At 50.5% G+C, this 26,497-nt stretch overlaps 2 protein-coding genes across 4 annotated transcripts in view; one reads left to right on the top strand and one right to left on the bottom strand.

The window, feature by feature from the left end:
• The first annotated feature begins 1,699 nt into the window (after nucleotides 1-1,699).
• USF1 (upstream transcription factor 1) lies at nucleotides 1,700-18,712 on the top strand. 3 transcript variants are annotated; one of them, XM_040411853.1, is made up of 11 exons: nucleotides 1,700-1,800; nucleotides 9,479-9,520; nucleotides 11,232-11,281; nucleotides 11,361-11,473; nucleotides 15,752-15,853; nucleotides 15,925-16,117; nucleotides 16,189-16,276; nucleotides 16,354-16,412; nucleotides 16,489-16,583; nucleotides 18,197-18,325; nucleotides 18,398-18,712. In XM_040411853.1, the coding sequence occupies exons 2-11, from the start codon at nucleotides 9,513-9,515 to the stop codon at nucleotides 18,485-18,487; spliced, it is 927 nt and encodes a 308-aa protein (XP_040267787.1). In that variant the 5' UTR covers nucleotides 1,700-1,800; nucleotides 9,479-9,512; the 3' UTR covers nucleotides 18,488-18,712. The 3 variants fall into 3 exon arrangements, with proteins under 3 accessions (XP_040267787.1, XP_040267786.1, XP_040267784.1); XM_040411852.1 differs by having other exon boundaries at nucleotides 11,355-11,473; nucleotides 15,925-16,111; XM_040411850.1 differs by having other exon boundaries at nucleotides 11,355-11,473.
• Nucleotides 18,713-18,977: 265 nt separating this feature from the next.
• Nucleotides 18,978-26,497, bottom strand: part of LOC120981589 (immunoglobulin superfamily member 11-like) — a 69,505-nt gene continuing 61,985 nt past the window's right edge. Inside the window, exons 5-7 of the mRNA XM_040411127.1 lie at nucleotides 19,814-19,933; nucleotides 19,604-19,739; nucleotides 18,978-19,399 (exon numbers count right to left, since the gene is read on the bottom strand). Of these exons, the coding sequence (XP_040267061.1) occupies nucleotides 19,138-19,399; nucleotides 19,604-19,739; nucleotides 19,814-19,933 (518 nt within the window). The 3' untranslated portion in view covers nucleotides 18,978-19,137. The remainder of the gene's footprint in view (nucleotides 19,400-19,603; nucleotides 19,740-19,813; nucleotides 19,934-26,497) is intronic.

The following is a 26,497-nucleotide window of genomic DNA, read 5'->3' as shown; positions in this document are numbered from 1 at the left end:
AGAAAACGGACCTTCAATGTCAGCCTGAGGAGCGCTGCTCTGGAGGTAAGGCTCCTCTCACACCGGCGTTTTGGTTTCCGTTTGTGAGATCCGTTCAGGGCTCAGCGTCCAAAACGGATCAGTTTTGCCCTAAAGTATTCTGAATGGAAAAGGATCGGCTCAGAATGCGTCAGTTTGCCTCCGATCCGTCTCCGTTATGCTCTGGAGGCGGACACCGAAACGCTGCCTGCAGCCAAACGGATCCGTCCTGACACTCCTACATAGGGCCACACCACTCCACACCGGGCTCCGGCATAGGGCCACACCACTCCACACCGGGCTCCGGCATAGGGCCACACCACTCCACACCGGGCTCCGGCATAGGGCCACACCACTCCACACCGGGCTCTGGCATAGGGCCACACCACTCCACACCGGGCTCCGGCATAGGGCCACACCACTCCACACCGGGCTCTGGCATAGGGCCACACCACTCCACACCGGGCTCCGGCATAGGGCCACACCACTCCACACCGGGCTCAGGCATAGGGCCACACCACTCCACACCGGGCTCCGGCATAGGGCCACACCACGCCACACTGGGCTCCGGCATAGGGCCACACCACTCCACAACGGGCTCCGGCATAGGGCCACACCACTCCACACTGGGCTCCGGCATAGGGCCACACCACTCCACACCGGGCTCTGGCATAGGGCCACACCACTCCACACCGGGCTCCGGCATAGGGCCACACCACTCCACACCGGGCTCCGGCATAGGGCCACACCACTCTACACCGGGCTCTGGCATAGGGCCACACCACTCCACACCGGGCTCCAGCATAGGGCCACACCACTCCACACTGGGCTCCGGCATAGGGCCACACCACTCCACACTGGGCTCCGGCATAGGGCCACACCACTCTACACCGGGCTCTGGCATAGGGCCACACCACTCCACACCGGGCTCCAGCATAGGGCCACACCACTCCACACTGGGCTCCGGCATAGGGCCACACCACTCCACACTGGGCTCCGGCATAGGGCCACACCACGCCACACTGGGCTCCGGCATAGGGCCACACCACTCCACACCGGGCTCTGGCATAGGGCCACACCACTCCACACTGGGCTCCGGCATAGGGCCACACCACTCCACACTGGGCTCCGGCATAGGGCCACACCACGCCACACTGGGCTCCGGCATAGGGCCACACCACTCCACACCGGGCTCCAGCATAGGGCCACACCACTCCACACTGGGCTCCGGCATAGGGCCACACCACTCCACATTGGGCTCCGGCATAGGGCCACACGGCTCAGGGACAGTTTTTTTTTAATACTATATTAAATGTGACTGAAAAAAAATTCTTAAGAGGGAAAAAAACCAACAGCAAATATGATGAAACCCCTGACGTCACATAGCCCCTCATGAATTAAGCCAGGCCCAAACTACACCCCCTTTACCTCATGTTTTATTTGATGGAAATGAGAACACTACCTGGCAGTGACGTCACACATCTGGGACACACCCCTCTGTCTACCACACAACCTCCATTTTGTGTCTTGAAAACGATACTGCCAATAGAAGGGAGGCTTCCGCCCGGATAAAATATGGCGCTCGGCGGGAAAAGAGGTGGAGCAGAGGTCCAGCTTCTAGCAACACTTTCCCATCATCTAACATGGCGCCACTGTCGGAAGTGCCGACAACTTCCGCCCCAAATAAACATGGCCACTGATGATCGCGTCTCTGCGCATGTGCGATCTTCCATGGCTGTCTGGACCGGGAACCGGAGCCTGAGATCTGGCGAAAAAGACCAGGTACCAGGGAAAGAGGGTTGTCCAGCTAAAGTCACGTGACCCGCGGAGGGGGTGGGGCTTATCACCGTGTCACTATACCCTTCACCTCCCCCCTGTATATGTCAAATCCCCGTATATACTGCCCCCTGTATATATCATCTCCCCGTATATACTGCCCCCTGTATATATCATCTATCTGTATATACTGCCCCCTGTATATATCATCTCCCCGTATATACTGCCCCCTGTATATATCATCTATCTGTATATACTGCCCCCTGTATGTATCATCTCCCCGTATATACTGCCCCCTGTATATGTCAAATCCCCGTATATACTGCCCCCTGTATATATCATCTCCCCGTATATACTGCCCCCTGTATGTATCATCTATCTGTATATACTGCCCCCTGTATATATCATCTATCTGTATATACTGCCCCCTGTATGTATCATCTCCCCGTATATACTGCCCCCTGTATATATCATCTATCTGTATATACTGCCCCCTGTATGTATCATCTATCTGTATATACTGCCCCCTGTATATATCATCTATCTGTATATACTGCCCCCTGTATGTATCATCTCCCCGTATATACTGCCCCCTGTATGTATCATCTCCCCGTATATACTGCCCCCTGTATATATCATCTCCCCGTATATACTGCCCCCTGTATGTATCATCTATCTGTATATACTGCCCCCTGTATATATCATCTATCTGTATATACTGCCCCCTGTATGTATCATCTCCCCGTATATACTGCCCCCTGTATATATCATCTATCTGTATATACTGCCCCCTGTATGTATCATCTATCTGTATATACTGCCCCCTGTATATATCATCTATCTGTATATACTGCCCCCTGTATGTATCATCTCCCCGTATATACTGCCCCCTGTATATATCATCTCCCAGTATATACTGCCCCCTGTATATATCATCTCCCCGTATATACTGCCCCCTGTATATATCATCTCCCCGTATATACTGCCCCCTGTATATATCATCTCCCCGTATATACTGCCCCCTGTATATATCATCTCCCCGTATATACTGCCCCCTGTATGTATCATCTATCTGTATATACTGCCCCCTGTATATATCATCTATCTGTATATACTGCCCCCTGTATGTATCATCTCCCCGTATATACTGCCCCCTGTATATATCATCTCCCCGTATATACTGCCCCCTGTATGTATCATCTATCTGTATATACTGCCCCCTGTATATATCATCTATCTGTATATACTGCCCCCTGTATGTATCATCTCCCCGTATATACTGCCCCCTGTATATATCATCTCCCAGTATATACTGCCCCCTGTATATATCATCTCCCCGTATATACTGCCCCCTGTATATATCATCTCCCCGTATATACTGCCCCCTGTATATATCATCTCCCCGTATATACTGCCCCCTGTATATATCATCTCCCCGTATATACTGCCCCCTGTATATATCATCTATCTGTATATACTGCCCCCTGTATATATCATCTCCCCGTATATACTGCCCCCTGTATGTATCATCTATCTGTATATACTGCCCCCTGTATATGTCAAATCCCCGTATATACTGCCCCCTGTATATATCATCTCCCCGTATATACTGCCCCCTGTATATATCATTTATCTGTATATACTGCCCCCTGTATATATCATCTATCTGTATATATCATCTCCCCGTATATACTGCCCCCTGTATATATCATCTCCCCGTATATACTGCCCCCTGTATATATCATCTCCCCGTATATACTGCCCCCTGGATATATCATCTCCCCGTATATACTGCCCCCTGTATATATCATCTCCCCGTATATACTGCCCCCTGTATATATCATCTATCTGTATATACTGCCCCCTGTATATATCATCTCCCCGTATATACTGCCCCCTGTATATATCATCTCCCAGTATATACTGCCCCCTGTATATATCATCTCCCCGTATATACTGCCCCCTGTATATATCATCTCCCCGTATATACTGCCCCCTGTATATATCATCTCCCCGTATATACTGCCCCCTGTATGTATCATCTATCTGTATATACTGCCCCCTGTATATGTCAAATCCCCGTATATACTGCCCCCTGTATATATCATCTCCCCGTATATACTGCCCCCTGTATATATCATCTCCCCGTATATACTGCCCCCTGTATATATCATCTCCCCGTATATACTGCCCCCTGGATATATCATCTCCCCGTATATACTGCCCCCTGTATATATCATCTATCTGTATATACTGCCCCCTGTATATATCATCTATCTGTATATACTGCCCCCTGTATATATCATCTATCTGTATATACTGCCCCCTGTATATATCATCTCCCCGTATATACTGCCCCCTGGATATATCATCTCCCCGTATATACTGCCCCCTGTATATATCATCTATCTGTATATACTGCCCCCTGTATATATCATCTATCTGTATATACTGCCCCCTGTATGTATCATCTATCTGTATATACTGCCCCCTGTATATATCATCTATCTGTATATACTGCCCCCTGTATGTATCATCTCCCCGTATATACTGCCCCCTGTATATATCATCTCCCCGTATATACTGCCCCCTGTATATATCATCTCCCCGTATATACTGCCCCCTGTATATATCATCTCCCCGTATATACTGCCCCCTGGATATATCATCTCCCCGTATATACTGCCCCCTGTATATATCATCTATCTGTATATACTGCCCCCTGTATATATCATCTATCTGTATATACTGCCCCCTGTATGTATCATCTATCTGTATATACTGCCCCCTGTATATATCATCTATCTGTATATACTGCCCCCTGTATATATCATCTCCCCGTATATACTGCCCCCTGTATGTATCATCTCCCCGTATATATCATCTATCTGTATATACTGCCCCCTGTATGTATCATCTCCCCGTATATACTGCCCCCTGTATGTATCATCTATCTGTATATACTGCCCCCTGTATATATCATCTCTTCGTATATACTGCCCCCTGGATATATCATCTCCCCGTATATACTGCCCCCTGTATATATCATCTCCCCGTATATACTGCCCCCTGTATATATCATCTATCTGTATATACTGCCCCCTGTATATATCATCTATCTGTATATACTGCCCCCTGTATATATCATCTCCCCGTATATACTGCCCCCTGGATATATCATCTCCCCGTATATACTGCCCCCTGTATATATCATCTATCTGTATATACTGCCCCCTGTATATATCATCTATCTGTATATACTGCCCCCTGTATGTATCATCTATCTGTATATACTGCCCCCTGTATATATCATCTCCCCGTATATACTGCCCCCTGTATATATCATCTCCCCGTATATACTGCCCCCTGTATATATCATCTATCTGTATATACTGCCCCCTGTATATATCATCTATCTGTATATACTGCCCCCTGTATATATCATCTATCTGTATATACTGCCCCCTGTATATATCATCTCCCCGTATATACTGCCCCCTGTATATATCATCTCCCAGTATATACTGCCCCCTGTATGTATCATCTCCCCGTATATACTGCCCCCTGTATATATCATCTATCTGTATATACTGCCCCCTGTATATATCATCTCCCCGTATATACTGCCCCCTGTATGTATCATCTATCTGTATATACTGCCCCCTGTATGTATCATCTCCCAGTATATACTGCCCCCTGTATGTATCATCTATCTGTATATACTGCCCCCTGTATATATCATCTATCTGTATATACTGCCCCCTGTATGTATCATCTCCCCGTATATACTGCCCCCTGTATATATCATCTCCCCGTATATACTGCCCCCTGTATATATCATCTATCTGTATATACTGCCCCCTGTATATATCATCTATCTGTATATACTGCCCCCTGTATATATCATCTCCCCGTATATACTGCCCCCTGTATATATCATCTCCCCGTATATACTGCCCCCTGGATATATCATCTCCCCGTATATACTGCTCCCTGTATATATCATCTCCCAGTATATACTGCCCCCTGTATATATCATCTCCCCGTATATACTGCCCCCTGTATATATCATCTATCTGTATATACTGCCCCCTGTATATATCATCTATCTGTATATACTGCCCCCTGTATATATCATCTCCCCGTATATACTGCCCCCTGTATATATCATCTCCCCGTATATACTGCCCCCTGTATATATCATCTATCTGTATATACTGCCCCCTGTATATATCATCTCCCCGTATATACTGCCCCCTGTATATATCATCTCCCCGTATATACTGCCCCCTGTATATATCATCTCCCCGTATATACTGCCCCCTGTATATATCATCTATCTGTATATACTGCCCCCTGTATATATCATCTCCCCGTATATACTGCCCCCTGTATATATCATCTATCTGTATATACTGCCCCCTGTATATATCATCTCCCCGTATATACTGCCCCCTGTATATATCATCTATCTGTATATACTGCCCCCTGTATATATCATCTCCCCGTATATACTGCCCCCTGTATATATCATCTCCCCGTATATACTGCCCCCTGTATATATCATCTCCCCGTATATACTGCCCCCTGTATATATCATCTCCCCGTATATACTGCCCCCTGTATATATCATCTATCTGTATATACTGCCCCCTGTATATTTCATCTCCCCGTATATACTGCCCCCTGGATATATCATCTCCCCGTATATACTGCCCCCTGTATATATCATCTCCCCGTATATACTGCCCCCTGTATATATCATCTCCCCGTATATACTGCCCCTTGTATATATCATCTCCCCGTATATACTGCCCCCTGTATATATCATCTCCCCGTATATACTGCCCCCTGTATATATCATCTCCCCGTATATACTGCCCCCTGTATATATCATCTCCCAGTATATACTGCCCCCTGTATATATCATCTCCCCGTATATACTGCCCCCTGTATATATCATCTCCCCGTATATACTGCCCCCTGTATATATCATCTCCCCGTATATACTGCCCCCTGTATATATCATCTCCCCGTATATACTGCCCCCTGTATATATCATCTCCCCGTATATACTGCCCCCTGTATATATCATCTCTCTGTATATACTGCCCCCTGTATATATCATCTCCCCGTATATACTGCCCCCTGTATATATTATCTATCTGTATATACTGCCCCTTGTATATATCATCTCCCCGTATATACCTCCCCCTGTATATATCTCCCCGTATATACTGCCCCCTGTATGTATCAGCTCCCCGTATATACTGCCCCCTGTATGTATCATCTATCTGTATATACTGCCCCCTGTATATATCATCTCCCAGTATATACTGCCCCCTGTATATATCATCTCCCAGTATATACTGCCCCCTGTATATATCATCTCCCAGTATATACTGCCCCCTGTATGTATCATCTCCCAGTATATACTGCCCCCTGTATGTATCATCTATCTGTATATACTGCCCCCTGTATATATAATCTCCCCGTATATACTGCCCCCTGTATGTATCTCCCCGTATATATCATCTCCTAGTATATACTGCCCCCTGTATATATCATCTCCCCGTATATACTGCCCCCTGTATATATCATCTCCCCGTATATACTGCCCCCTGTATATATCATCTCCCCGTATATACTGCCCCCTGTATATATCATCTCCCCGTATATACTGCCCCCTGTATATATCATCTCCCAGTATATACTGCCCCCTGTATATATCATCTCCCCGTATATACTGCCCCCTGTATGTATCTCCCCGTATATACTGCCCCATGTATGTATCTCCCCGTATATACTGCCCCCTGTATATATCATCTCCCCGTATATACTGCCCCCTGTATATATCATCTCCCCGTATATACTGCCCCCTGTATGTATCTCCCGGTATATACTGCCCCCTGTATGTATCTCCCGGTATATACTGCCCCCTGTATCTCCCCGTATATACTGCCCCCTGTATATATCTCCCCGTATATACTGCCCCCTGTATATATCATCTCCCCGTATATACCTCCCCCTGTATATATAGTCTCTCTGTATATACCGCCCCCTGTATATATCATCTCCCCGTATATACTGCCCCCTGTATATATCATCTCCCCGTATATACCTCCCCCTGTATATATAGTCTCTCTGTATATACCGCCCCCTGTATAAATCATCTCCCCGTATATACTGCCCCCTGTATATATATATATAATCTCCTTGTATATACCTCCTCTATATATATATATATAATCTCCTTGTATATACCTCCCCTGTATATAGCATCTCCCCATATATATATATCATCTCCTTGTATATATCTCCTCATGTATACCATATCCCTATATCATCTCCCTGTATATACCGCCCCCTGTATATATCGTCTCCCTGTATATACCCCCTATATATATATATATCATATCCCAGTATATACCTCCTCCCTATATATATCATCTCCCCATATATACCTCTTCCCTATATATATCATCTCCTTGTATATACTGCCCCCCTGTATGTATCTCCCCGTATATACTGCCCCCTGTATATATCATCTCCCCGTATATACTGCCCCCTGTATATATCATCTCCCCGTATATACTGCCCCCTGTATATATCATCTCCCAGTATATACTGCCCCCTGTATATATCATCTCCCTGTATATACTGCCCCCTGTATATATCATCTCCCCGTATATACTGCCCCCTGTATGTATCTCCCCGTATATACTGCCCCATGTATGTATCTCCCCGTATATACTGCCCCCTGTATATATCATCTCCCCGTATATACTGCCCCCTGTATGTATCTCCCGGTATATACTGCCCCCTGTATGTATCTCCCGGTATATACTGCCCCCTGTATGTATCTCCCGGTATATACTGCCCCCTGTATGTATCTCCCGGTATATACTGCCCCCTGTATGTATCTCCCCGTATATACTGCCCCCTGTATGTATCTCCCCGTATATACTGCCCCCTGTATATATCTCCCCGTATATACTGCCCCCTGTATATATCATCTCCCCGTATATACTGCCCCCTGTATATATCATCTCCCCGTATATACCTCCCCCTGTATATATAGTCTCTCTGTATATACCGCCCCCTGTATAAATCATCTCCCCGTATATACCTCCTCTATATATATATATATATATATATATATAATCTCCTTGTATATACCTCCCCTGTATATAGCATCTCCCCATATATATATATATCATCTCCTTGTATATATCTCCCCATGTATACCATATCCCTATATCATCTCCCTGTATATACCGCCCCCTGTATATATCGTCTCCCTGTATATACCCCCTATATATATATCATATCCCAGTATATACCTCCTCCCTATATATATCATCTCCCCATATATACCTCTTCCCTATATATATCATCTCCTTGTATATACTGCCCCCTGTATATATCATCTCCCTGTATATACCTCCCCCTCTTGTATATATCATTTCCCCATATATGCCGCCCCCTGTATATGTCATCTTCCTGTATATAAAGTCTCCTTGTATATATCACCCCCCCTGTATAGTATATGTCACCTCCCCTGTATAGTATATGTCATCTCCCCGTATATCACCCCCTCCTGTGTATAATATCATACACCGCCCGCCATATATTGTATATCTCCTCCTGTAGGTGACATGAATGTAATTTTCTTTTTTTGCAGAATACAGACATCTAATGATTTACAGAAGTGAGAAATGAAAGGGTGAGTGATCTCCTCATGGTACAGACTGTAGAGAAGACGCTCCGGGCTGTGTAACGGGGGCCGTACTGTATATGGGGGTGGTCCGGGCTGTGTAATGGGGGCCGCACTGTATGTGGGGGAGAAGTCCGGGCTGTGTCACGGGGGCCGTACTGTATATGGGGGAGAGGTCCGGGCTGTGTCACGGGGGCCGCACTGTATATGGGGGAGAGGTCCGGGCTGTGTCACGGGGGCCGCACTGTATATGGGGGAGAGGTCCGGGCTGTGTCACGGGGGCCGCACTGTATATGGGGGAGAGGTCCGGGCTGTGTCACGGGGGCCGCACTGTATATGGGGGAGAGGTCCGGGCTGTGTAACGGGGGCTGCACTGTATATGGGGGAGAGGTCCGAGCTGTGTAACGGGGGCCGTACTGTATATGGGGGAGAAGTCCGGGCTGTGTCAATGGGGCCGCACTGTATATGGGGGAGAGGTCCGGGCTGTGTAACGGGGGCCGCACTGTATATGGGGGAGAGGTCCGGGCTGTGTAACGGGGGCCGTACTGTATATGGGGTAGAGGTCCGGGCTGTGTAACGGGGGCCGTACTGTATATGGGGAAGAGGTCCGAGCTGTGTAACGGGGGCCGCACTGTATATGGGGGAGAAGTCCGGGCTGTGTCACGGGGGCCGCACTGTATATGGGGGAGAGGTCCGGGCTGTGTAACTGGGGCCGCACTGTATATGGGGTAGAGGTCCGGGCTGTGTAACGGGGGCCGCACTGTATATGGGGGAGAGGTCCGGGCTGTGTAACGGGGGCCGCACTGTATATGGGGGAGAGGTCCGGGCTGTGTAACGGGGGCTGTACTGTATATGGGGTAGAGGTCCGGGCTGTGTAACGGGGGCCGTACTGTATATGGGGAAGAGGTCCGAGCTGTGTAACGGGGGCCGCACTGTATATGGGGGAGAAGTCCGGGCTGTGTCACGGGGGCCGCACTGTATATGGGGGAGAGGTCCGGGCTGTGTAACTGGGGCCGCACTGTATATGGGGTAGAGGTCCGGGCTGTGTAACGGAGGCCGCACTGTATACATGGGGGGAGGTCCGGGCTGTGTAACAGGGGCCGCACTGTATACATGGGGAGAGGTCCTGGCTGTGTCACAGGGGCCGCACTGTATATGGGGGAGAGGTCCTGGCTGTGTCACAGGGGCCACACTGTATATGGGGGAGAGGTCCGGGCTGTGTCACGGGGTCCGCACTGTATATGGGGGAGAGGTCCGGGCTGTGTCACGGGGGCCGCACTGTATAATGGGGGAGAGGTCCGGGCTGTTTAACGGGGGCCGCACTGTATATGGGGGGGAGGTCCGAACTGTGTAATGGGGGGCCGTACTGTATACACGGGGGGTGGGGGGGCTGTCCTGTATACGCGGGGGATGGGGAGGGCTGTCCTGTATACGCGGGGGATGGGGAGGGCTGTCCTGTATACGTGGGGGATGGGGAGGGCTGTCCTGTATACGCGGGGGATGGGGAGGGCTGTCCTGCATACGTGGGGGCTGTCCTGTATACGCGGGGGATGGGGGGGCTGTCCTGTATACGCGGGGGATGGGGGGGGGGGCTGTCCTGTATACGCGGGGGATGGGGGGGCTGTTCTGTATATGTGGGGGTCTGTCCTGTATACGCGGGGGATGGGGGGGCTGTCCTGTATACCTGGGCTTCTGTCTGATCGCCCCTTTTGTCTCGCAGGCAGCAGAAAGCGTCAGAGATTGAGGAGGGCACAGTCCGCGTGCAGGAAGGTGAGCAGGCTGTTTGCGGTACATCAGCAGAGGGTGTGTTCATCTGCTTATGGCGCTATCTTCTCTCCACAAGGTGCAGTGGCCACAGGGGAGGACCCCACCAGTGTCGCCATTGCCAGCATCCAGTCAGCCGCCACCTTCTCAGACCCCGGGGTGAAATATGTATTCCGTGCAGACAGCGGCGGCACACAGGTACCAAGAGGAAGGGGGCGCTGGAGTACACGGGAGGAGGAAGGGGCGCTGGAATACACGGGAGGAGGAAGGGGCGCTGGAGTACACGGGAGGAGGAAGGGGCGCTGGAGTACACGGGAGGAGGAAGGGGCGCTGGAGTACACGGGAGGAGGAAGGGGCGCTGGAGTACACGGGAGGAGGAAGGGGCGCTGGAGTACACGGGAGGAGGAAGGGGCGCTGGAGTACACGGGAGGAGGAAGGGGCGCTGGAGTACACGGGAGGAGGAAGGGGCGCTGGAGTACACGGGAGGAGGAAGGGGCGCTGGAGTACACGGGAGGAGGAAGGGGCGCTGGAGTACACGGGAGGAGGAAGGGGCGCTGGAGTACACGGGAGGAGGAAGGGGCGCTGGAGTACACGGGAGGAGGAAGGGGCGCTGGAGTACACGGGAGGAGGAAGGGGCGCTGGAGTACACGGGAGGAGGAAGGGGCGCTGGAGTACACGGGAGGAGGAAGGGGCGCTGGAGTACACGGGAGGAGGAAGGGGCGCTGGAGTACACGGGAGGAGGAAGGGGCGCTGGAGTACACGGGAGGAGGAAGGGGCGCTGGAGTACACGGGAGGAGGAAGGGGCGCTGGAGTACACGGGAGGAGGAAGGGGCGCTGGAGTACACGGGAGGAGGAAGGGGCGCTGGAGTACACGGGAGGAGGAAGGGGCGCTGGAGTACACGGGAGGAGGAAGGGGCGCTGGAGTACACGGGAGGAGGAAGGGGCGCTGGAGTACACGGGAGGAGGAAGGGGCGCTGGAGTACACGGGAGGAGGAAGGGGCGCTGGAGTACACGGGAGGAGGAAGGGGCGCTGGAGTACACGGGAGGAGGAAGGGGCGCTGGAGTACACGGGAGGAGGAAGGGGCGCTGGAGTACACGGGAGGAGGAAGGGGCGCTGGAGTACACGGGAGGAGGAAGGGGCGCTGGAGTACACGGGAGGAGGAAGGGGCGCTGGAGTACACGGGAGGAGGAAGGGGCGCTGGAGTACACGGGAGGAGGAAGGGGCGCTGGAGTACACGGGAGGAGGAAGGGGCGCTGGAGTACACGGGAGGAGGAAGGGGCGCTGGAGTACACGGGAGGAGGAAGGGGCGCTGGAGTACACGGGAGGAGGAAGGGGCGCTGGAGTACACGGGAGGAGCGAGTGCTGGAATACACGGGAGGAGCGAGTCATATATACAAATAAGATGTATACAAGGGGAGGAGATATATATATAGGGAGAAGGGGGTCCTATATTATACAAAATGGGATGATATATACACAGCCAAGGGAGGAGCATTATAGGGGCCGATCCAGCGGATGTCAGTGCAGTGTTCACATGAATTGTCGGGGCTGACCAACATGAGAAATCTCTGCACTAATTGGGGGGGTCCGCCAATGGATTTCCAGGACAGGGCTGACATACACAGGTGGGAGGAGAATTTATATTCATCACCTTGTGGACGTCCCCATGTTATTTATATATATATATATATATATCTCACACGTCATACATATAGTGCTCTCTCTATCACACACGACACATACTTTTTCTTGCAACTGTATGTGAACCCTTTGGAATGATATGGATTTCTGCACAAATTGGTCATAAAATGTGATCTGATCTTCATCTAAGTCACAACAATAGACAATCACAGTCTGCTTAAACTAATAACACAAAGAGTTAAATGTTACCCTGTTTTTATTGAACACACCATGTAAACATTCACAGTGCCGGTGGAAAAAGTATGTGAACCCCTAGACTAATGACATCTCCAAGAGCTAATTGGAGTGAGGTGTCAGCCAGCTGGAGTCCAATCAATGAGATGAGATTGGAGGTGTTGGTTACAGCTGCCCTGCCCTATAAAAAACACACACCAGTTCTGGGTTTGCTTTTCACAAGAAGCATTGCTGATGTGAATGAGGCCTTGCACAAAAGAGCTCTCAGAAGACCTACGATTAAGAATTGTTGACTTGCATAAAGCTGGAAAGGGTTATAAAAGTATCTCCAAAAGCCTTGCTGTTCATCAGTCCACGGTAAGACAAAGTGTCTATAAATGGAGGACGTTCAGCCCTGCTGCTACTCTCCCTAGGAGCGGCCGTCCTGTAAAGATGACTACAAGAGCACAGCGCAGACTGCTCAATGAGGTGAAGAAGAATCCTAGAGTGTCAGCTAAAGACTTACAGAAGTCTCTGGCATATGCTAACATCCCTGTTAGCGAATCTACGATACGTAAAACACTAAACAAGAATGGATTTCATGGGAGGATACCACAGAGGAAGCCACTGCTGTCCAAAAAAAACATTGCTGCACGTTTACAGTTTGCACAAGAGCACCTGGATGTCCCACAGCAGAACTGGCAAAATATTCTGTGGACAGATGGAACCAAAGTGGAGTTGTTTGGAAGAAACACACAACACTATGTGTGGAGAAAAAGAGGCACAGCACTCCGACCTCAAAACCTCATCCCAACTGTGAAGTATGGTGGGGGGGGCATCATGGTTTGGGGCTGCTTTGCTGCGTCAGGGCCTGGACGGATTGCTATCATCGAAGGAAAAATTAATTCCCAAGTTTATCAAGACATTTTGCAGGAGAACTTAAGGCCATCTGTCCACCAGCTGAAGCTCAACAGAAGATGGGTGTTGCAACAGGACAACGACCCAAAGCATAGAAGTAAATCAACAACAGAATGGCTTAAACAGAAGACAATCCGCCTTCTGGAGTGGCCCAGTCAGAGTCCTGACCTCAACCCGATGGAGATGCTGTGGCATGACCTCAAGAAAGCGATTCACACCAGACATCCCAAGAATATTGCTGAACTGAAACCGTTCTGTAAAGAGGAATGGTGAAGAATTACTCCTGACCGTTGTGCACGTCTGACCTGCAACTGCAGGAAACGTTTGGTGGAAGTTATTGCTGCCAAAGGAGGTTCAACCAGTTATTAAATCCAAGGGTTCACATACTTTTTCCACCTGCACTGTGAATGTTTACATGGTGTGTTCAATAAAAACAGGGTAACATTTAACTCTTTGTGTTATTACAAAGAAAAAAATAAGGGGTTGGGTCAGCACAACCTGCTGCAGGTGCACATCACTATGGCGAAATACATATACAAACGGAAAATGCAAATGTGATCGCACACTACATCCAGCACTCTGCCCTCCATGCTGGATGAGACATTGGTTTATATTTTGGCCAAAGCATAGTAAGCCACTCACCGCGTCAAGGCTGTCTCATGAGTGGTCCCTAACTCTTGTTCCTACCTGTTCATGGGCCATGACAGCCACATAAAATCCAGGGAATGCAGGTCAGCATGCAAGCCAAGTACACTTTGCTTGTAACCCCGTCCGGTGCCATTACAGCTTTCATCGGATCCAGGGATGCAAGTACCAACATGCATGCTGAACCTACCATATACTTCTCCTGGAGCCAGATGGCTAATGGTAGGTTCTATACAAGCAGACTCAGTTTTATACTGACTTTAAAACCAGCCTCAAGGACAGATTAACTGGTCAGGTGTGCAATGACTCCAAGGAGATCGCCACGCCTCCAATATATACTACAAAGAAAAAAATAAGGGGTTGGGTCAGCACAACCTGCTGCAGGTGCAGATCACTATGGCGAAATACATATACAAACGGAAAATGCAAATGTGATCGCACACTACATCCAGCACTCTGCCCTCCATGCTGGATGAGACATTGGTTTATATTTTGGCCAAAGCATAGTAAGCCACTCACCGCGTCAAGGCTGTCTCATGAGTGGTCCCTAACTCTTGTTCCTACCTGTTCATGGGCCATGACAGCCACACAAAATCCAGGGAATGCAGGTCAGCATGCACGCCAAGTACACTTTGCTTGTAACCCCGTCCGGGTGGCTGTCATGGCCCATGAACAGGTAGGAACAAGAGTTAGGGACCACTCATGAGACAGCCTTGACGCGGTGAGTGGCTTACTACTCTTTGTGTTATTAGTTTAAGCAGACTGTGATTGTCTATTGTTGTGACTTAGATGAAGATCAGATCACATTTTATGACCAATTTGTGCAGAAATCCATATAATTCCAAAGGGTTCACATACTTTTTCTTGTAACCGTATATCTCTCTCACTCTATCACACGTCATGTCATACATACATCATTATATCACACATGCCCCATATTTGTTCATCAGTTTTTATATCTGCTGTGCTGTAAGGGGACGTCCACCAGGTGAGCAGCCCCTATAACGCTCCTCCCTTGGGGGCTGCAGCAGATCTTTAGCCTGTAGTGTCCCCTATAGGTCATGTACAGGGTCATCCAGGTGGCGGAGAGTCAGCTGGATGGACAGACGGAGGGCACCGGGGCCATCAGTGGCTTCCCCGCAGCACAGTCCATGACTCAGGTAAGTCCCGCTCCTGTGTGTGTACTGTGTGCTGTGAGGCTGGAAGTTAACACCAGCGGTGCACCCTGTAGGCCGTCATCCAAGGGGCGTTTACCAGCGAGGATGCCGGGGAGAGTGACACCGCCACCACCGAGACTCACTACACTTACTTTCCCACTGCTGCAGTGGCAGACACCAGCACAGCGGTCGGAGCCGGCGCCACCACTGTGGTAACCACACAGAACAGCGAGGCCCTGCTGGGCCAAGCAGCTACCGCCGGTGCGGGTAAGATCTGGCAGGCACGTTATTCAGCTGTCCCTCACACACATTCACCTCTGACCCTTGCCTTCTCCCAGGTCAGTTTTTTGTCATGATGTCTCCACAAGATGTCCTGCAGGGGGGAGCGCAGCGATCCATTGCACCCCGGACTCACCCGTACTCCCCGTGAGTATCTGCTGTGGATGTCAGGTTCACCTAGAAGTCTGAAATAAGAGGTGACACGTGTCCTCTCCCCAATACAGGAAATCAGACGGTCCTCGTACCACACGTGATGAGAAGAGGAGAGCACAGCATAATGAAGGTTATGCCCAGTAATGCTGTGCTCCTCAGATGGGAGGCGCTATTGTGTACGTAACGCCGTGTCTGTCTCTTCCCAGTGGAGCGCCGCCGCCGGGACAAGATCAACAACTGGATCGTTCAGCTCTCCAAGATCATCCCAGACTGCTCCATGGAGAATACCAAGTCTGGCCAGGTGTGAAGCTCGCAATCTAATCTCACAGGGGACAGGACATGCACGCTGCCAGGAGGGGGTCGAGAGGACATGCACGCTGCCGGGAGGGGTCGAGAGGACATGCACGCTGCCGGGAGGGGTCGAGAGGACATGCACGCTGCCGGGAGGGGTCGAGAGGACATGCACGCTGCCGGGAGGGGTCGAGAGGACATGCACGCTGCCGGGAGGGGTCGAGAGGACATGCACGCTGCCGGGAGGGGTCGAGAGGACATGCACGCTGCCGGGAGGGGTCGAGAGGACATGCACGCTGCCGGGAGGGGTCGAGAGGACATGCACGCTGCCGGGAGGGGTCGAGAGGACATGCACGCTGCCGGGAGGGGTCGAGAGGACATGCACGCTGCCGGGAGGGGTCGAGAGGACATGCACGCTGCCGGGAGGGGTCGAGAGGACATGCACGCTGCCGGGAGGGGTCGAGAGGACATGCACGCTACAGGGAGAGAGAGGACACGCACACACCGCAGGGGGAGAACAGAGGGGGAGAGAGAGGACACACGCACGCCGCGGGGAGAACAGGGGGAGAGAGGACACGCACACACCGGGGGGAGAACAGGGGGGGAGAGAGGACACGCACACACCAGGGGGAGAACAGGGAGAGAGAGGACACGCACACACCGCGGGGAGAACAGGGAGAGAGAGGACACGCACACACCGCGGGGAGAACAGGGAGAGAGAGGACACGCACACACCGCGGGGAGAACAGGGAGAGAGAGGACACGCACACACCAGGGGGAGAACAGGGAGAGAGAGGACACGCACACACCGTGGGGAGAACAGGGGGGGGGAGAGGACACGCACACACCAGGGGGAGAACAGGGAGAGAGAGGACACGCACACACCAGGGGGAGAACAGGGAGAGAGAGGACACGCACACACCGGGGGGAGAACAGGGAGAGAGAGGACACGCACACACCGGGGGGAGAACAGGGGGGGAGAGAGGACACGCACACACCAGGGGGAGAACAGGGAGAGAGAGGACACGCACACACCAGGGGGAGAACAGGGAGAGAGAGGACACGCACACACCGCGGGGAGAACAGGGAGAGAGAGGACACGCACACACCGCGGGGAGAACAGGGGGGGAGAGGACACGCACACACCGGGGGGAGAACAGGGGGGGAGAGAGGACACGCACACACCAGGGGGAGAACAGGGAGAGAGAGGACACGCACACACCGCGGGGAGAACAGGAGGAGAGAGGACACGCACACACCGCGGGGAGAACAGAGGGGGAGAGGACACGCACACACCGGGGGGAGAACAGGGGGGGAGAGAGGACACGCACACACCAGGGGGAGAACAGGGAGAGAGAGGACACGCACACACCGGGGGGAGAACAGGGGGGGAGAGAGGACACGCACACACCGGGGGGAGAACAGGGAGAGAGAGGACACGCGCACGCCGCGGGGAGAGGACACGCACACACCGGGGGGAGAACAGGGGGGGAGAGAGGACACGCACGCTGCCGGGAGGAGCAAGGACTTGCTGAGTGCAGGGAGATGTTGTCATTGGTCGGATTTGCACTGCGGGGCATCCTGCATGTCTCCTCGTCCCTGACATCTCTGTTCTCCTTGCAGAGTAAGGGAGGCATCCTGTCTAAAGCCTGCGACTACATCCAGGAGCTGCGCCAAGGGAACCTGCGCCTGTCCGAGGACCTGCAGAATGTGGAGCAGCTGCAGATGGACAATGAGGTCTTACGGCAACAGGTGCGTGGTTGGGCAGGGAGGGCTGAGCTGGGCACAGGACGCCATGCTGACCACATCTTACTTCTCGCACAGGTGGAGGATCTGAAGAACAAGAACCTGATTCTCCGAGCCCAGCTCCAACATCACGGAGTGGAAATTGTCATCAAGAACGACACCCGCTGACGGAGCCGCCCCGGAGCCTGATGGACAGCGGACCAAGAATTCCCAGCCTGCACCCAGTATCCTGTCCAGCCGCGTGAACGATAGCGCACTGTAAATACGCCGGGAGGAGACTTGTGGGACGAGCTGTAGAAATGTATATTTGTCAATTTTTTGTACCTGTCGTTGTGCTGACCCCACCCCCTCTGAGGTCACCGTTTTTATTATATTCAATTGTGCTGTACAGTCTCTGCGCCTACTGTACTTATTATTGAGGCTCTGCCTCCATATGACACCACCAATCAGAGCTCACGTGGCATAGCACACATTGTCTCCATGACCTGGGTGGGTCTAATGGCCCGTAGCGTGAGCGCTCTTACGGTAGAGACCTCCGCAGCGTGAGCGCTCCTACACATCTCCAGGGTGTACGGACCGCCATCACGGGGGGCACAGAGCATCATGAGGTTTCCCCCATCCGGCTTTTTAGTCAGGTAACAGATCACAAACTGCCGTCTACAAGTTTCTTTATAAGGGGGGTTTTGGGGGTACAAGGAGCATTCGAGCACTTGGGATTGCAGTGTCATCACCCAGATTTCATTGTCTATAGCACTGGAAGAGATTAACAAGACACCACATTGGCCCTATCCCGTGCAGGGGCCACAGAGACTGGAGGCTTACACCAAGTAACCAGGGTGGGCAGAGTAGATGGCAGCTGGACTCATGTCTTCTTCCTCCTCGCTGGAAGTAATGCTCTCCTTTGAGGAGGCGGGGGGCACAAGGGCCTTGCTTTGGTGCCTGCTGATAGTGGACACCTCCAGGGTGGGGTGGCTCTGCCTCACACTGTACAGGATATGAGGCCGGCCTCTACTGGACATGGTGCAGTCACTGTAGGGGCTCCTGGTTAAACCATCCTGTCTGCAAGACAAATTTCCCACCCTAGGAAGGAAAAACATGACATTGGTATGTTACATGAGTCCTCTGAAAACCGCCATGTTGTGCGCAATGCTGCAAACTGGGGTGTGGGGCCTCCACATGGTGTGTGGGGGCCCAAGAGCTGCAACAGACCCTGAGCTTTCAAAGGCAGCTCTAATTCTCATGACTGCTCTGTCCACCACATCTGTGGCAGCCCCCATCCAGTACCTGTACACTTCTTCCTGCCACTTTCCTTGGCTCTGCTGGTGTAGGCACAAGACCAAGATGAAGAGTGCCAAGAGAACCGATCCCATAATGAGGGTTATGGCGATTGCTGCAAAAATACCCTTTGATCCCAGGCCACCTGAAACACAGTAGAGAGTGTATGGCCTGACACGACAAATATTCCTCATACTGTGTCTGCACATGGACACTGACCTACACGTATGTGAAGCTCCACGGCACACGTCTGGGATGCCAGCTGGTTGGCAGCAGTACAGCGGTAGAGCCCAGATGTCTCTGAGGTGATGTTGGTCAGCATAGCGGAGGCGTGATAATCTGCAGGGACAGTAATAGGATCAGAGTTACAAATTGATGAGAAGGACACATTCTATCTCAAGTCTCCCTGCTGGAGTCCTGCGAATGCATCCAAAGCACAACGCAGAGAAGAGGTCAAAACTGTGTGAGCAATGGCTGCATGTGGTGGATACACATGACATGTGTTTGTTTAACATGCGTGTTACACACGGTGGTTATACACACTAAAAGGATAAACTTTTCTATTCATCCTAGGGCAGCACAGCAATGGGTTAAGTTCAACAAGAGAAGGACAGTCACTTTTAAGCCATGGAGGGCTTCCAGAAAGACCTGGTCCAGACGGTGCTGGGTGCTCCCTGTAAGACCTGGTCCAGACGGTGCTGGGTGCTCCCTGTAAGACCTGGTCCAGACGGTGCTGGGTGCTCCCTGTAAGACCTGGTCCAGATGGTGCTGGGTGCTCCCTGTAAGACCTGGTCCAGACGGTGCTGGGTGCTCCCTGTAAGACCTGGTCCAGACGGTGCTGGGTGCTCCCTGTAAGACCTGGTCCAGACGGTGCTGGGTGCTCCCTGTAAGACCTGGTCCAGACTGTGACGGGTGCTCCCTGTAAGACCTGGTCCAGGCTGTGCTGGGTGCTCCCTGTAAGACCTGGTAGAGGCTGTGCTGGGTGCTCCCTGTAAGACCTGGTCCAGGCTGTGCTGGGTGCTCCCTGTAAGACCTGGTAGAGGCTGTGCTGGGTGCTCCCTGTAAGACCTGGTCCAGACCGACAGTCCAGGCGGTGCTGGGTGCTCCCTGTAAGACCTGGTCCAGACAGACGGTCCAGGCGGTGCTGGGTGCTCCCTGTAAGACCTGGTCCAGGCTGTGCTGGGTGCTCCCTGTAAGATCTGGTCCAGGCGGTGCTGGGTGCTCCCTGTAAGACCTGGTCCAGGCTGTGCTGGGTGCTCCCTGTAAGACCTGGTCCAGGCTGTGCTGGGTGCTCTCTGTAAGACCTGGTCCAGGCTGTGCTGGGTGCTCCCTGTAAGACCTGGTCCAGGCTGTGCTGGGTGCTCCCTGTAAGACCTGGTCCAGGCTGTGCTGGGTGCTCTCTGTAAGACCTGGTCCAGGCTGTGCTGGGTGCTCCCTGTAAGACCTGGTCCAGGCTGTGCTGGGTGCTCCCTGTAAGACCTGGTCCAGACAGACAGTCCAGGCTGTGCTGGGTGCTCCCTGTAAGACCTGGTCCAGGCTGTGCTGGGTGCTCCCTATATGACCTGGTCCAGGCTGTGCTGGGTGCTCCCTATAAGACCTGGTACAGGCTGTGCTGGGTGCTCCCTATAAGACCTGGTACAGGCTGTGCTGGGTGCTCCCTGTAAGACCTGGTCCAGACAGACAGTCCCGGCTGTGCTGGGTGCTCCCTGTAAGACCTGGTCCAGGCTGTGCTGGGTGCTCCCTGTAAGACCTGGTCCAGACCGACAGTCCAGGCGGTGCTGGGTGCTCCCTGTAAGACCTGGTCCAGGCTGTGCTGGGTGCTCCCTGTAAGACCTGGTCCAGGCTGTGCTGGGTGCTCCCTGTAAGACCTGGTCCACATGCAGCTATGCCAGGACCTTTTGTGTTATATCCTTTGTGAAAGGCTCTACTTGCTCTCATTCGGTTGAAGCTTACTGTAATGGTTCTCCTAGCACCCCGACCGGGTACCTCCGTCGAATGATGCTCCTAGCTCTTCCCGAGGACTCCAAGCACTCCACTTGACACCGCAGACCCCACGAACCACCGAAGCTTGGTTGAGGTCTTGCCGTCTCCTACCCACCCTGGACCTACGACAAGGCTCCAGTGGGTGAGCCTCTCCTAAATCCAGAGAGCAGGAACAGCTCTTACAAGAGCTAGTAGTTATAGTCAGGGGAGTATAGCAATTCTTCAGCGTATAGCAATCCCCAGTGTCGATCAGTTACCCAAACACCAGCCTCAACATGATGAAGGGTAAAACAGGAACTCTTTATTGAACACACAAGCATTGCCTTATACACATTTTCCAACAAGGTTACCACCCACAGGGTTTTGTAAAAACAACTAATAAACACGTACAATACAGTAAAACACTCCCACACAAACTCCTCCCCTCTGCCTGTGATACAATTACCTCACACGGGTTAATGTAATTATCACAGGCAGGAGAATACACAATGTCTTCTGTCCTGGAGACAACCGAGGAGTAATTCAATTATCTCTCAGGACAAAGGGAAATCGCCAATACACACGTGGGGACAATAGGACAGACATCACTATTCAAATATACAATGTCCCACCCTTTACAGTACACAGACATTTAACATATCCCAAAATGGCACGAATTAGACCAGGGGTTCAAAAGTTTAGCATGGGCTGATGAGAGGGGCCATAATCCTGGGGCAAGAGGCTGGCAAACAGGCCCCTCCAAATCCCAGTGGCGAGGTTGGTTTCGCCACACTTACCTTACCAGGCTTTTTCACAGCTGCCATTAGCCTCTTCCAGATGATCACATTGATGATGCGGTTTGGCTGCAGTACGGTGATGTGTTTTGACTTGCCAGAGGAGAATGCAAGTGGGTAAAGGCTGCCAATCTGGCTTCAAATCGATCCAGTAGTTCAGATGTGCTTACTTGAGGGGAAATTTTCTTTAAAGAAATCTAAATGCACAGGCGCAGACAAGTAAGAATAATCTGATCCACAGAATAGGTGATGTTTGCTTACAAGAGGACCGACCACTAGGCCCGCTGGTCATGAGATCGGGGGTCCTGAGTTTGCTATGTGAAGTGTTGGTTCTCATGCATGATCATCGCTCCATGCAATTCTGTGGGACTGATGGAGACAGCCAAACATTGCACCACCTCTAGGTTCACACAGTGGACTTGGGGGAACGGTGCTTTTTCACGAACAGCAGGGGTCACAGCCGTCATACATTCATCACATTTTGCAGGCCAATCTCTTGAACAAAGTTCACATGGTGTGAAGTGCGTTATGGCTACTGTCCCTGTGGCTAGGGCTCTTTGTGTTTCGTTGAAGCAGCTAGCTAAGAAGGGGTTTTGCAAGTGGAAAAGTTGCAGAATGCTCCTCGCTTAAAAGAGCGTCCGAGTTTCCTTATGATTACCTGCCAAGAGTCTTGCTCTCTCCAGTTAACCAAGACATGGCCTGTGCTTTAGCCTCAAAGCATCGCTTTGGTGCCTTGCTCTTCCATCCTGGCAACCTGCTTGGCCCTTAGCTTAATGATATTATGGAAGGAACCAGAGTCTGCACTTTCTTCTAAGCAATAAGCCTTCCTTCTCCAGGGATGAAAAACCTGAAAATCAATGACACCAGGCCAGTCCCTCCTTGTGTAGTCATAAGACTGTCTTGTTTTGTCTGACGCCACAGTCTCCTCTGTGATTCTAAGGCCTTATTTCCTGGACCTGAGGGAACCATTTTTTCTAAACACTGAGAAATATTCATAAGTCTTATTCAAGGGGTTTTCAGTACTCAAGCAAAGTTCTGTTACCTTGCCCTACCTGAAAGGATTTCTTATAAAGAAGAGGTTAAAACAACCCGAAATCCATTCTGACTGTAATGAAGGAAGGCAACTTTCTTAGCTATAACAGATCCCACCATGATGCACACCTTCATGTCTCAGAGAAGATTCCTTCAGATTGCCATCAGTTTGGAAGGGAGGATTCTCCATCTCCAGTTTATGCGTCTTGCATTCATCCTATGCTCAGAACCAACATTGTAAAAACTAAGGTGCTGTCAGCTGCCCTCAGAGTCCAGGGTGGATTTGTCATGGCCGACTAGTCGAAGCCAGTTTCAGAGATCTTCTAGTACCCCGAATTCAGAAGACAGTCCAGATGTTAGACATATGGTCCCAGTCCTCTACTTTGAGGGAGATAACGTACTTGTAGTTCACTATGAAGTCCCGAAAAGGCCAAGAAGATCTTCACCAACGTCAGTTTTCTGCTTTCAGATCTATGGACATCCATACAAAGGGCTGCAAGAGTTCTGGGGTTTCTAACGTCCCCCACAGATACGGTTTCCTGGGCAAAGGCCCAACATTCTTTTCAGATGGAACTGGTCTTCTTGGTGGTTAGGAGCACAATCTGGTAATCTCTTAACCCTGATGCGATTCTACTAATCCAGTCTCAAGTATATGAAGTGCAAATATGAATATGTCTCTGATCATCTGGAATCCATTGGGTCTGCTAAAATTATCCTCACCTCTGAATGAATTGAAGACCGTTTGGCAATGTTTGTATTTAAATAGTTAAACTGTGTCCTTGTTATTTGTCTTAACTGTTGGTGCGAGACCATGTCCATTTCTATCAGATGGAGTGAGCAAAGAAACTGGTGTGGAATATTTGTGTAAGGCTTTGTTCATTTTATCTGATAGACTGGACACATGTTTACAAGGTATTGTCCTAGATGTACGTTGTGTACAGGAGAGTTAGCCTTGTCTGTGGATCTGAACATTGGCAGCTCCCAGCTCTAAAATAATAACAGAAAACCAAGATGTGCACAGTGACCATTGTGGATTGCATAACCTAGCTACGTTCCATTAGAGGGGTGAAGCTTTTTGGTTAAAATAGTATAAAAGCTGGACCTTTTCAGTTAAAAAGTTGGAGTCCATCTATGAGCTAGACGCTCGCTGAAACGTGCTCCCTAGCTGATGTGTCGCTGTCAGATGATGTAACTCAATTGGTGATGTAAGTACCTTCATTCTGGATGTAGACAGGACTCTAGATGAAGTGTGGGTGTATGTCATTCGTAACTGTGGGATGTCTTTTGTCTAACATTTATTATTTGTAAGTTTTCGATTTGGTGTTGGTTTATTTACTTAATTTTGCCAAAAAGGAGCTATATTTGCCCGATTATCCTTATTCCTTTAATAAATGTACTTATTTTACTATTCTTAAAGTGGTGTGGGTTGTCTCTCTTTAAAAAGTATCTGAACCTGAAATAGTGTGTCTGTTAGAAAGTTGCCTAATTTGTTAGCAATACAGGATACCACCTGAAGCCTACATTTCCCATGATTCCTTTGGCTCTGCGGAGGCTTTTCACACTGCACTTGCTCTGCAGAGCCCTGTCAAGGGCAACCTATGATAGGTTTATTCCAGTCAGGCAGGGAGAGCAGTGTGAAGCTGGTTCTCATATGATACACTGTGGATTCTGCACACAGCGCATACACACAAAGTAGAGTCAGTGGACTGTTATAGCTGCTGTTATTCATTGCATGGACGCACCTACAACTCCACTCCTGGTCCATTAGATGTGGCAGAAATATTAACTTCAGCCGTACTCTGTGCATGGAGGGAGGTACAGAGAATCAAGACAGACAGGGGTTGATTGGAAGGGGTCCGAGATTAGCCAAAAGAGATTTCATAAATGATGATATAATTCTGTAGTTCACAAGAATGTCTCAGCAGAGGGAGATTGACAACCTGCCTACAAAGGACTCTTGCATGATGGTCAAACTGGAGGCCGCATGACACAAGTGCCCATAATCAAAGGATTCACAATGTATGGATACAATCCAAGCGTGCTTCATTAAACGTAAGAGTGGATCGTCAGAGTTGCATTCTGATCAGCCCAGGGTAATGGAGTCTCAAGTTTCAGGTCTTCTCCCAAGTAAGCAGCAGGATTGGTGTTCTGGAATTAGTCGCCATATCGGAAGAGAACTAACAGCTTTAAACTGACTGCTGGATGATTTGACTGATTGCCTTTAGGTGATAAGTCAGCTGGACGGAAAGGTTCTCTTACATCCTCCCTCATTTCTCAGGTCCCAAGGAAGCTCATGAGAGAGAACTATTGCTCTAATTATCATAACACTTTAGCCCAGGAGTACTTGGTTTCCTTTGTTGTTGGCACTTTCGAGTGGAGAATATTGGAATCTTCCTAGTCTGTCTCAGAAGGGGTTCCCACTGCCAGACCCCTCCAAGTTTCCTTTGACTGCATTGATGTTGAGAGAGAGACTTGTTACTTGCCTTTCTGCTGAGGTGGTAGATACCCTACTAGCTTCACGAAGATAGATAAAGTAATGGAACCATCATTGGAAGATACTTCTCACCTCTTAACATTCACAATGGGCTGTGGGTTAGAACAGGACTGGACTGTGGTCAGGACTGTGCTATGTCTTGCTCAGAGGAAACAGAGAGCACACCAGTGTATAATTGGGAATTTTCTCTTTGTGTAGCTTCTAGAAGGCCCAGTTCCAAAAAGCTGTAGAGTCATGTGTATCCAGGACTCAGCTTCTTCTCCATCCTTTTCCTCTGTCCTTCAGTTTCTCTAGTAGGGTCTGCAAAAATGGTCTCAAACTGATGCAAATTCATTTCTTGGATGAACATGATCAGGTCACCTTATTAAAAAGATGTAAGACCCAATTTCCATCCACTCTTTCCCTTCCTGGGATCTCCATGTTGTCCTGCACCCTAGCCGAGATTAAGGATGAATCTGTTAACCCAAGAGTAATGCCTGTATTTCTTCCAGAAGTGGCAATATTGTCCAGGACATTGCCTTGACAGTTTTCACAATCTGCCCAGTGCCATTTTCACCTGTTAGGTATTCACTTTGATTCTTACTTCAGGAAGTTGCATTAAGACCTATTTCTGCAACACCA

Source organism: Bufo bufo, chromosome 11, assembly GCF_905171765.1.
Source record: "Bufo bufo chromosome 11, aBufBuf1.1, whole genome shotgun sequence".
NCBI lineage: Eukaryota > Metazoa > Chordata > Amphibia > Anura > Bufonidae > Bufo > Bufo bufo.
This window is presented reverse-complemented; position numbering and strand designations above follow the sequence as displayed.

Excerpts from the sequence above, each read along its gene's own strand:
- USF1 (XM_040411850.1), top strand. Across the intron at positions 16,413-16,488 it reads GAGAGCACAGCATAATGAAG|TGGAGCGCCGCCGCCGGGAC; the intron begins GTTATGCCCAGT and ends GTCTCTTCCCAG. Across the intron at positions 18,326-18,397 it reads ATGAGGTCTTACGGCAACAG|GTGGAGGATCTGAAGAACAA; the intron begins GTGCGTGGTTGG and ends CTTCTCGCACAG.